We start from the raw sequence: 12,730 nt of genomic DNA on the forward strand, positions 1-12,730 counted from the left end.
AGTTATAAAAGTTTAAATTATTAAAAAAACATAAGAAAGTAATTTAATGTGATGAAGAAAGTTCTAGGAGCTCTAAGACAAAAGCATCATTACCAGTGTGCACTAATTTTCATAGAAAATGTTTTTCCTCCAGTTCAGGTAGAATAAGTACACTACCCTATGTCCTGGCCATTTAAGAGAATACAAAGGACCATGCACATGCTAGAATGGTCACACAGAACTGCTTGCCTCAATTTAAGGAGCTCAACAGAATTTGGTATGTTCTATGTGTCACAGAACTTAATCATACTAACTATAAAATCACCAAATTTTAATGTGTCCTATTTCCAGCTCTTGAAGCTTTTAAAAACTCCCACTGTTTTTAGGTTTGATTCTGTGACTTTGTGTGGTGAAGTGCATAACACTTTGGAGCCCAGATACACTGACCATATAATTTGAAACTTCTATGGATATTCAAAATTTACTGAATTTAATCCTGGCTGTTGAGCCCCTCAGCAGAAGGTCAGTCTGGACTGGCAGTTCATCTTTATAAAGAATGGAGGTTTAAGACTTCAGAAAGAAAGTTCCTGATTTAGACCTTTCTGAAAAGGGATGGGAAACAGGGATGCACACAAAATTGCAAAAATTAATGAAAGGATCACAGAAAAAAAAAAAAAGCAGCTGATATAAATATTATTCCTCCATCTATAGTAGTCTCCAATGCTGATCTGGACTGTGTGGCTTTGTGCTCCTCTCCTGTCCATTCCCATCCTCAGCATCCACTCCCCTGAGTGTCCTTCTGGAGCAGAGCAGGTCCTGACCCCCCTTTGCCCCTCATGTGCCAGCACCACGTGCCCCCCACCCAAACTGACACTGAAACTCAGAGTTCTGTAAAAGGAGGGTCTGACAACAGGAGAGACTGAAATATGGGAGATGCTGGGTAAGGATTTCTTGTGTTCTGAAAGAGATAAAGGAATCTGGGGGGAGCTGGGAACAGAGCTGGCTGTGACTTCATCCCCTGAGCTCTCCAGGAAGCAACAAGTGGTGAGCACAGGGCTCCAGGTGTGTCTGTGCTCACACACAGGGCTCCAGGTGTGTCTGTGCTCACACACACAGAGCTCCAGGTGTGTCTGTGCTCACACAGAGGGCTCCAGGTGTGTCTGTGCTCACACACAGGGCTCCAGGTGTGTCTGTGCTCACACACACAGAGCTCCAGGTGTGTCTGTGCTCACAGAGAGGGCTCCAGGTGTGTCTGTGCTCACACACAGGGCTCCAGGAGTGTCTGTGCTGACACAGAGGGCTCCAGGTGTGTCTGTGCTCACACACAGAGCTCCAGGTGTGTCTGTGCTCACAGAGAGAGCTCCAGGTGTGTCTGTGCTGACAGAGAGGGCTCCAGGTGTGTCTGTGCTCACAGAGAGGGCTCCAGGTGTGTCTGTGCTCACAGAGAGAGCTCCAGGTGTGTCTGTGCTCACACACAGGGCTCCAGGTGTGTCTGTGCTCACACACAGAGCTCCAGGTGTGTCTGTGCTCACACAGAGAGCTCCAGGTGCTATGGACAAAGCCAGAATGAAGGGACACCCTTCAGGCTGCCCTGCACTTGTGTCACCATCATGGAGGGACAGCACCTCACAAAACCCAGTTAGATGACAAAGGGTTAATTAAATGGGTCTATCATCATTCAAACTTTAGTGTCAGCTTTTCTGCAGGCTTTAATTACACTCTAATTACCTTTTTTGTTGTTGTTGTTGTTGGGGTACACCAGGACGACAAAGAATTCCAATGCTACATTCTCCAGTGCTGATCAACAGATTTGACGACTTTTAAGAATACTTCTTTGCTGCTCAGATGATAATAACACATTTCACTCCCTTCTAATCATTACAGTGGCATTTTAAATCCCAGTTTGGCCCATGATACAATGAAGAATGTTGCAAGATTTCAAATAAGATCTATAGGGACTCCAGGAAGACACAGAAAAGAGACTGTCCTGACATGAACATCCAAGTAAATGAAATTGAATGCTTGTCTCCTGTACTAAGGATATTAGGCATAAAACATTGACCCATCTACACTTCCGTACCATCCTCATCCCTTTTCAAGAAAGAAAAAAAAAAAAAACCACAAAAAAAAAACCAAAAAAAAAAAAAAAAAAAAAAAAAAAAAAAAAAACCACAAATGTCGATGTTATTTATGCATATGAAAAAGTAAGATCATTTTCTCAGTAAAACTAGATAAAAGTATCTTCAATAAGTTGGAAGTTGGTAGTTGGAAATTGCAGAAGCACAGAAAGACCTTACTATACTAGGGGAAAATGTGAAGAAAAATACACAAAAAGGACATAACAACTAGTTTCAAATCATCTTGAACATTAGGTAGCCATTAGCTGGGAGCATTAATTCAGTATAGCCAAATAATCATTAACAATCAAAACTCTGACCAGGAATCATCATAAAAGAAAAAAAAAATTAAAGATCAAACAAACAAGAAATAAGCCGTATGAATACATCGTCTGTCCACACATTTTTAAAACCGCTTATAACTCTGGTAACCCATCTCAAAAATAAAATTACAGCAACCAATTATATTAAAATTATGAAAAAGCTTTTGGAAAGGATAAGACTGAGCTGACTTCTGATTGGAAAGTAAGGAATTGATGATTAAGGTTTAAAACAAAAATGATATCACTAAGAGAAAGTAGAGAGAAAGACTGCTAGTATTTCTCAGGATAAATATTAGCAGGTATGAAATGAAACTACACAGAAAGTACAATTATGTGGTGTTTTCTTTCCACACTAATTAAACTGCAGAATATATAAGTCAAGTGATACCAGGAATGCCAAAAGTACAAGTTCACATAAGTTTTAGCAATTCCATATTTATATTTATTAATTAAAGATCTTTATTCTATATGGCCCTATTTCTTGTCTAGTCAAAAACTGGTATTTTACAACTCTTTGTCTCCTCTAAATCTTCTCAACTGCAAGGAATTCAGATCCTTCTTAGTACAGACAATAACTTAATAATTTCCCATCTCAAAGCTTCTATGTTTAAAACATAAATATTAAGCCATTTTTCATTATTTCAATTCATTCTGTGCTAAATATTTTTTTACATGCATTTTTTACAAATTATTTTTTATTTCTAGTATATAAATTTGAAATGAGGACATTTCACAAAAGTCAGCATCGCTCTGATATTTACTGTCCAGATTTGTATCTAATTTCTTTTTCAAAGAAACACAGCCAGCATTATTTGGGTTTTTTATACACTTTGAAGATCCTAGAACCATTTTAAAAATCATTTTAGAATATTACAATTCATATGAAAAGGCAGCATGGAATTACTAAATATTTAATTCTTTTTCATTTTCTCTAAGCAAAAAGCAGAGGACCTATTTCCTACAGATGCCTCTTTGCAGATTAATTCACATGAGCACATTCTCAGATCTAGCTTGCTGTTTGGGATTTTTCTTGAGTTCTCTTTAAGGTATAGAGGTAGATCTCAAATCCAAAAGTTAACATTAAATTGTACTGCATAAGAATAGCAATCCAGCTGCCATTAATTCTGCTTCAAAAACAGCTGTGGTGGAACAATTTAAGCTAGTGAGCAAACAGAATTCTAAAGGAAAGAGAAAAAAACATGTAATTATACAACAAAAAAACAAATATGGGAACCACAAAGCTTTGCCAACATTGTCTCTGCATCTAAAATATCTGCTTTGCAGTCAGTTCACCAACCAGTTACCAACAGTAAAAAACTGCAACTCTTGGATCTGAAGCAAATTACAGATTTTCATCACCAAAAAGAAAAATAATTTTTAACTTGAACAGCATATCTTTTTCAGTAACACTTGCTTTGGAAACAAAGACAACTCTAAAGTATTTACAGTTAAACTTCTGAACAGAGCAGAGGAATAAAAATAGTTGCCCATGAACTAGATTAGCAGGGAAAGATGCCTTAGTGAACTCCATAGTACACCTTGCCTATCTTCTCTCTTCTACATTTTAACAATATTTTCAGGAGCTGAAATTATGAAGGTTACCAAGCAGTTGAAATATTTTGTACATATATGTATCAACTTTAAAAAACCCCACACATCTGCAATACTATTGTCCAATGAGTCTCATGAAATAAGATTTTCTATTTTGTCTTCTTTTAAGATCTGCAAATAGGATCCAACTACAAATTGACATTTTTCATCAGCACAAACAATAATGTGATCGAGAGAGAAGTATAATAAGTGTGAAACAGTAAAGGATTTCTAAAAGCCAATACCCAAAATTTTAAAAAGCTTTTTAATTACATTTCAATAGATTTGTCATATTCACTTGGAATAAACCTAGGACCCAAATGCCAGTTATCAGGCTCGGGTTGTAAAACCTCTTTTGATCTCAATGTTATACTCACTGCCACACTATTAAAACAGACTTTCTTTTTTTAAAAAGAGAATGGTGAGAGGTCAATGCCTAGGATTCTGTCCTTATGGAGAGAGAACTCAAGGACTAAACTGACTGTTCTAAGGCTTTCCAGTGGAAAAGGGAGTATTTTCCCAGTAGAACTTAATTTAAAACAGTAATGGGTAGACATATTTTTGGCCAGGCACTAGCCTGAAAACAGAGAGTGAGGGTTGAACAAAATCAAACATATTTATATTAATTTAGTCTAGAGGGAAAGGAATGCTTCCCTGCTCAGCAATTTCTCAAGTCCCCTGCCAATTCCAACATCCCCTGATGTTTTCAGATTGCTTATGGTGCTTTGCACTTGTGTCACCCAAAAATCATGCACACAGCGAGTAGGTGAGTGACTGGAACTTAGTGGGATGCTAAAGAAGGTGCAAAGAGCAATGCAACAGCAAAGGCAGGACAGTGCAGCTGGAATTGCAAACAAAAAAGCAGGAACTATTCCATTTCAATTTAAACCATAACCAGGCTGCTCATGTTGTCTCACAGACCTCAGCAGAGCATACCCAACCCCTACCCAGCATCAATCTTAGAGCAATTTAGAAGCTCATTGTCACCAGAAATCTTCCTCAATTGTTCTCAGATTAAAAGACACCTTGCCTTCCATGATTTGCCTTTTCAGCAACATCATCAGGCCTCTCCTTGCTTGTTTTCATCTAAGACCTACAGAAGACATGGATGCCACCAAAAAATTCTCATTAGAATATTGATGGTCTCATTTCTTCAACAGAAATTCTCCTTGTCTAATTTCTTCAACAGAAATCTGTTCACATGACACTTTCAAGAAACGTGAAGTTCAGTACAGGGAACAATATGAGAGGTGCACAGGGCCAGAGATATCTTCTGGTAGGTCTCAGTCAAAAGAGGTGGACTAGAACCAAATATCCCTGGTTTAGTTCTTCTCTTGCCATGCACAAAAATCTTTTTAAAAGGTTTTAGAAAAAAAACTAAATACAGCAATTGCGAAAGCATGTGTTCAGTAACTTGGCAATAATTCATAATTACATTTTAAAGAAAACAAGAAACCTCATGGTGTCCACTAACAACAAAATTAGGCATTTTAAACTATTTTCTACGATTCACACTTATATTGAATTTTAAAACACCATATAGAGAAAATTAGTATTTTAAAAGTGGGTTTGACAATTATCATAAAATTAATCACAATTCTAGTCTGTGAGCTGAAAACACCATCACTGGAGGGGAAACACAGCTCAAAGAATGTGCTTACTTGCTTGCAACAGAGGTCTGAAATGCCATATCTATTCCTACTCACAAGAAGCACTTCCCAGGCTCAGTTTTGAGAGTGCAATTTTAAATAGATATGTTCACTTACACTTTCTCACATCTGCTCTTGCGTGCTGTACAATTCACAAATGTTTTGTAAGTGCAGCCATAAAATCTGGAAGCAGTTTATGCCCATCTTACCCCCCACTAGCATTGTACAGTACAGCATATTTTTCAGAATTACATGCTGTGGTCATCACTGTTTATGTGCACAGCAGCTCTGCTAGAGCAGAATTGCATCCAGGAATTCATGTGTGATGAAAATTCTGAAGAAGACAGTGTTTCATATGGAATCAGAGTGCATCACAAGCACCTCTACCTCTGCTAACCTTTTCTCCCTCTAGCAGCTTCTACATTCCCTGTCATAGGATGTTTTACCTTCAGTATTGATGTAAAAGACAAAAGCAATTAAAGTGCTGTTCTGCCAAATGAAGACAGCATTTAGACTCAGCCACCAGGTTGTAAAAATATTAATGTAATCCTATGAGGCCACTTTATACACTTTATTCTGTGACTGGAATGAGTCTGAGCAAGCTATGTAAAATAAATCCTTACCACTTAAAAAGGTCACAGGAAGTTGAGAACATGTAATTTTCTGGAACACAGGAGCTAACCCACCTGAATAATGGTTTGGAATGGGCAGTTTCACCTCATCCCTTGACACAAAATAATAAAAAATCTGAATTTCTCTCTTATGAAAATGAACGAGGGCTCTAAGATGCAAATACAGATTTTCCCTATTTCTTCAGCACCTGAAGAACAGAGGTATGATAATCAGTAATAACATCCTCTGATCATTTACATGAGAGATTTAAGATGAGAACATTGTACAACTTCATCTCTGTGAATTACTCCAAATATTCTTTATGAGCTTTTCTCATCAGTTTCAACAGCCTTCAATAATACTGAAAAATAAAATTAAAATGCAAAAGAGGGTCTGTAACTTTAATGAAGAGATTAAATGCTAAAGCCGTGTAGGAACATTTTAAATGTGTCTTGCAAACAAATTTGTCATTAATCAAAGAACAGAATGCCTATTTTATTATCAGATAGACTCAAAAGGGAAGATTGACATACTTAGTGTTGGCTTATGATGATCTGAATGATACAGTAGGTGAAATATTACTACTCTTTAGCCAAATGTAGAGCATCTTTCATCTCAAAGTGTAAAATTTGCTATGAGATTTTAATTAGTATAATCTTGACTTCCATGAAATAAGTGTTTCTGAAAAACATCTAATCCATATTACTGTAGTGGACAACACTGCAGACACAAACTTATTACAGAGACCCTGAGGGAATTTCAGCAGCATCCAATGCAACACTTGGGACCAACATCCACCATGCACCTGCACCAGGCGCTGAACATAAAGAGGACTTTTCCTTGGTCCACCAGCAAAGACTTCAGGGCAGCAGATAGAATTAAGTCTTAAGTGGTTTGGGTGGGCAGTGTTTACAAATTTAATGTTTCTGTTTAGCTGTTTAGCTTTTGATTCACACTTTTTGAAAGTGTGAATCACATTGAATTTAAGAACACTTGAAATTTAATTTTATTGTGGCTCCGGAAAACATCGCTGCCTGTAGCAGCATTTACCTTAACAATACACTAGTGTATAACTATTATACATACTAATTTATTTCTTTTTCTTTTCAGCACAAAAAGCATACAATAGAACATAGACAAAAGCTGCTTGCTTTACAATGCAGGAAAAGCAATAAAAAATATCCTCTCTTTCCACACCAAACTCAAAATGCTCTTAAATTCTGCAACCTAATCCCCAGAAAGGTTTTGTTTCTTACAGTATGAAACAACTAATGAACCTCCACTGTCATCCACTTGATCAGTGGTTGTATATTTTTAATGAAGTGAGGAAAAAACCACATTTTTTTTCAAAACGGATTTGGATAGCATAATGGACATCTGAAACAATAATACCAGCAATACACAAAACTTTCACATACAGTCTTTTTTATGCTTTTTGTGCTGAAAATAAAAACAAACAAACTAGCAGATGTAATAGTTATACACTGGTGTATTGTTAAGGTGAACACTAAGCCTGGAATGACAAAGTTTCCCGAAGGCTAATTTGGAGTATAAGATTCTGTATTTCCCTGGAGTCAGCAAACATTTCAGATACAGAACTGCTGCTGATCCTTTCAGTATCAGAACAATGGCCTCCACTTTACCAGAATTCTAGTTATCAACAACAGACTCCCCTGAGATTAGCTCCCTCGACAGCAAAATGTGTGTGTCACAAAGGGTATGTAATCATCCTGAATACTCTTCCCACACCTTGTTTTGTTTTTTAACTCTCCTCATTTTGTCTAACAGTAGACAAAACAAGAAGAAACAGTAATTTGGAATAAAATTTGAATTAGAGGCTTGCTGGCAGAATGTTAGATTTGTGACCTACCACTACTCATTTTTTATGTTGGTTTTTAATGCTACTTGTATTGAGAGGTTTGCTGGAGTGAAGTTTGTAATGAAACAGTCTTATTCACTTAAAAGTATATAATCCAGGTTTCTGACTAATGATTAGACTACATCTCTATAAAAATAGATGGCAGTAAAATAACAACATTTGCAAGCCAGCCTTCTACAAAAAGGAACCAGACTAAAGATGCAGACTCTTTCCATTCTTTTGCAGCTGAAGGTCAGAAGAAACTGAAGTTGCTAAAATGTCATGTCTCCTTTTCATTTCAGTGCCACTGAGACATTTGGAAACAATGAAGAGGCAAGAAGAAAAGTGAGAAAGCCCTAACAGACAGCACTTCCAGCAGAAGTACAATTCCAGAGCTGCACTCAATTAAAGAGGAATATGAAACGCCTCTGCAGACGAGAGCGGAAGGTATTATTTTCTTCATCTGAAATTTTGTAAATTATATAATACACCTTTCAATTTTAATATGCAAATATTACTGTGCAAAAGTACCATAGGCAGATGGGTTTGGGTGTGGGGTTTTTTGATACTGTTAAGAACCAACACCAGCATGTTCTTACCTTTTTATCTTCTTTAGATTTCCTGATACTGTGTGGAGGGCCAAATTTGTTCTGAATGCAGAACATCTTCTTGGACCATTCACTTTTGTGAGATTTTAGCTGTGGCTGACCAAAGCTGCCATCGACCCTGTACCTGTCAGCTGGAATCTTACTCATTGGGGGAGGCAGGGTGCCGCAGTTCACACTGGACCAGCCATCTGTGGAGTCTGTGTAGGACTCCTGGTCGCTGGCATTGCCATGCTGCCACTCCTGCAAAACGTGCACAGGCAGCCACCTCTGATTGCCCAGCCCTGCAGCGTTTTTCTTGGACGGGGGCACTGAATTTCGGGAGGAAACCAATGGAACTTCAATACGAGCAGAAGGGCTCAAGTGCTTGCTAACATTTTGGGACTTATCGTTCTGAACTACTTCCAAAGGGATGTTTCCCTCCTGCTCATGACAGAAGCCATTCCAATGGGAAGCAGGCTGATTTTGTCCCCTTCCTACTGGATTCTCCCATATGCTGCTAGGAATGTGTTTACTTGGATTGGTCCCCAAATCAACCACCAGAACTCTATTATTCTTTTCTTCTTGGTTGAAATTTCCAATCCCACTGTCACTGTTACTGCTGGTACTATTATTCTGATGAGCATCTGCATCACCATCGAGGAAAGCCCTTGCACGCATTCCCTCTATCAGCTCCCCCATATCCCTGTACAGGACAGAAATAAACTGCAGGACAGGGAGAGAGGATGTTGGAAACTCCAGACAGCCATTGGTATCTGGATCTGCTGTACATTCCAGTCCAAAACGTCTTGCTATACCCTGGTGAATTTTATGATGAAATAATTCAGGATCCACCATAAAAACATGGCAAGATGTCCTCAGGACCCCTTCATCTTCCTGAGCCAAGCTTGCATCATCATTTGTCTGCATTGTAACTAGGCCAAAGAATCTTCTATCATCCGGGCAAACAGCACTGAATGCCAGTTTCTCTGCAGGATATTCTGCCACAACACCTGATTTGTCACTGCAGAGCTGAATACAGTCATGCATTATCTTCATCATCACCAGGGAATGGATTTTCTGCTCTGCCCGCAGACGTCTCATGCACCCACGAATGGCCTGCAAACTCTCTGTTTCCAAATTTGCAGTTGTTGAAGGAAGTTCAATGGAGCCTAAGTAACCTACAATCATGGCAACATTCAAAATGCTTGCATCTAACCCAAAGTCTTCTGCACTCTCCAGTCCGATTCTAAAAACTGAATCATCATTCAGAACTTTGGCTATTTCTTCCTTTGACAGTATATTTGGATTGCTTACATTTTCATTGCCAGTTTCAAATTTCATAGCAGCAGAAACTGGAAATGATCTTTGTTTTGGTGCAGAATTATCTGAGTTTCCAGCACAAAGAGCAGGATTCTCAAAAATCATGTTGAAAATGCCACCAGACTGCATTTCTTCGACAACTTTCTCAGCTCTGTTTATACCCAGAGCTTTAGAGTCAGGTTTGGGTTTCAGCCACCCCTTCCCATCATAAAAACCAACTTCTTCATCGCTTGAACATGAATCCATATGACTCATCCCTTCAGCAATGACCATGTGCAGGACTCCAGAACATTTCCCTATAAGTTTCACTACATCTTCATGAGAGGCTTTTTTCACATTGATTTCATTAACTGCAAATATCTGGTCTCCTGCTTTAAGTCCAACATAATCTGCAGGGCTTCCTTTCATCACACAACTAAGAACACAAGGGGCTTGTCCCGAAAGGGTAAAGCCATAACCTGCTCTTCCTCGAGCAACTTCCACGCTTCTTATCCGTGGAGGAGCGTGCATGTTGAGGCGATGTTTGACCGTCTCTCCTGGTCTGTACATTTTGGACTTTTTTTTTTTTTTTCCTAAAATAGGAAAACTTTTATTTAGTCCAGTTTTTTGTCATGTTTCAAGAGTATCACTCCATCTGATGAAGATCTAAAGAAAGAAAGAAAGAAAGGACATTTTAATTCTCATCATATTTCCGGTCTTTTAGCACCAAGTATTCCTTTTACTGTTGAGAAAAAATTGCTAGTGAACTAACCAAAAACTATTGCCAGAGAATTAACAAAACACTCAGAACAGTTTGAAAAGAACAGGTACCACGGTGTTCATTTTAGTGATAAGAAAGGAGTTGCAAATGTAAAGAAAGTGGCTGTCCAAGATGACAACGTGACAGAATGGCAAAGAACAGGATCCAAGTCTTTTGATGTACAGTCAGTGTTTTTTATACTAAGCATGTTATGTCTTCCCCCAACTCCCCCCCATTGCTTATTATTCAATTTCCTTCTGGCTCACTGCATCATTATACTACCACTGCATTTTACAGCATAGAGAAAATCCTTATTTAAGCTCATACATCTTTTCCCAGCAAAACAAAAATGAGAGCTCACGCTCATCTACTCAGCTGTACCTCACCCCCTTTACACAGCATACAGAAACAGGTACCACATGTATCATGTAAAAGGGATTAATTACCCCTAAAGTTGCCTGTATCTCTCCACTGACTGTAAAGACAGCTCAAAATAAGTATCTGACCAACTTCCTTACATACATTTCACTTACATATGCAATGACAAGTGGGCATTCAGTCATGTATCAGACCAAAGGGATCCAAGATCAGATTTACTGTTACACCCATCAATTAATCTACTCAAAACAATTTGTCAGATAGCTAACACTGTAAAAATGCATTTCAGACCATCATTCCAACACTCATATGTTTTACTTTAGCTTAAACATTCAAAAATAAAAGAAAAAAAAAGGAGTGAAAAAGACACATGCTGCCAGCATTAATCTAGACATGACTTTGCAATTAACATATAACAGCTTTGTATGAACAGCAAGAAGTAGAATATTTCACTACATTTTAGTGTCAGCACTGAAGTCTGGATGTCTTGTTCTAAATATACTTGAGCAAATTCCATTGTTTTAGAGAGGTTTCCCCCACTAAGCAGGTTAAAATGCATGAAAATGACTAATACAAATAAAAGAAATGACAACTTGTTCAACTTTTGAAACTATCTCCTTGTTGCACTATATGAATTCTCATTTCCAGGGTCTGGAGGATGACTGACAGAAAAACCCATGGGACTACAGCTACATGAAACTGCAATAAACTCCATCTGAGCAAGTGAGAACTAATCTGACAGTAATTACTCTGAGTTGGTCCACAGGCTTATCCTTAACTCAGTCACATTGTAACATACTTAAAGTGTATAACATACTTGAAAGCAAGTATCTTGCATATTTGGGCAAAATGCAGGCAACATTTTAGATAAATACATTCACAGAAAGATATAAATACACATCCCCTCAGAGGCAACACATTTCTTTATCATATCTAAAGTGGTAAATTAGTGGCGTCCCACTCACTACTTGCATGGTCAAAATGACCAAGAAATCCTACTGACATTGCTCTCAGCTACAGAAAAAATAAAAAACCCACACTCAGAATGTGATTAGATCCACAGCACACTACTTTCACAGTATTTCTGCCTGGCTTAGAACAAACAAGGCAATTACTTCACAAGTTTTACCAATTAAAAACCAAACCAAAACTTAAATACAATTTAGAATTATAGTCTTAATTACTTATCTACATTTGAACTCCTTGATTACCAAATTTAAGAAACCACTACTGTTTCTCAAATATTGTGCTAGATACTCAACTGAAGGATGTAATTCCACAGGACCCTTCCAAACCTAAAATAGGACAGATTTCAAGATACCAGAAGAGATCCAGCTGGCCTTACTTTTTGAGGTTTAGTTTTTTGGATTTTTTTAACAAAGGGACATCAGGGTTTTATGTCTCCATGGTGCAGCTGTGACTATTCAGTGTAGAATGATTTTTGCAAATTGTTTTAATATAGCAATTATCCAGCTTCATTAACAATACTTTTCCTATAATTTGAGACAAAAAAACCCCACTCTGGCTTTAAGAAGTAATGAAACTTCACACCTAACCTTTAAATGGAAATCATAACAT

General features: G+C 37.9%; 1 protein-coding gene across 2 annotated transcripts in view; it reads right to left on the minus strand.

Moving 5' to 3' along the window:
- RGS12 (regulator of G protein signaling 12) overlaps positions 1–10,599 on the minus strand; it is a 79,710-nt gene extending 69,111 nt beyond the window's left edge. For both annotated transcript variants that reach the window (XM_058023761.1, XM_058023762.1), the window contains exon 1: positions 8,728–10,599. In XM_058023761.1, the coding sequence (XP_057879744.1) occupies positions 8,728–10,584 (1,857 nt within the window). In that variant the 5' untranslated portion in view covers positions 10,585–10,599. The remainder of the gene's footprint in view (positions 1–8,727) is intronic.
- Between the last annotated feature and the right edge of the window lie 2,131 nt (positions 10,600–12,730).

The sequence above is a fragment of the Melospiza georgiana genome, chromosome 5 (genome assembly GCF_028018845.1).
Source record: "Melospiza georgiana isolate bMelGeo1 chromosome 5, bMelGeo1.pri, whole genome shotgun sequence".
In the NCBI taxonomy this organism is placed as follows: domain Eukaryota; kingdom Metazoa; phylum Chordata; class Aves; order Passeriformes; family Passerellidae; genus Melospiza; species Melospiza georgiana.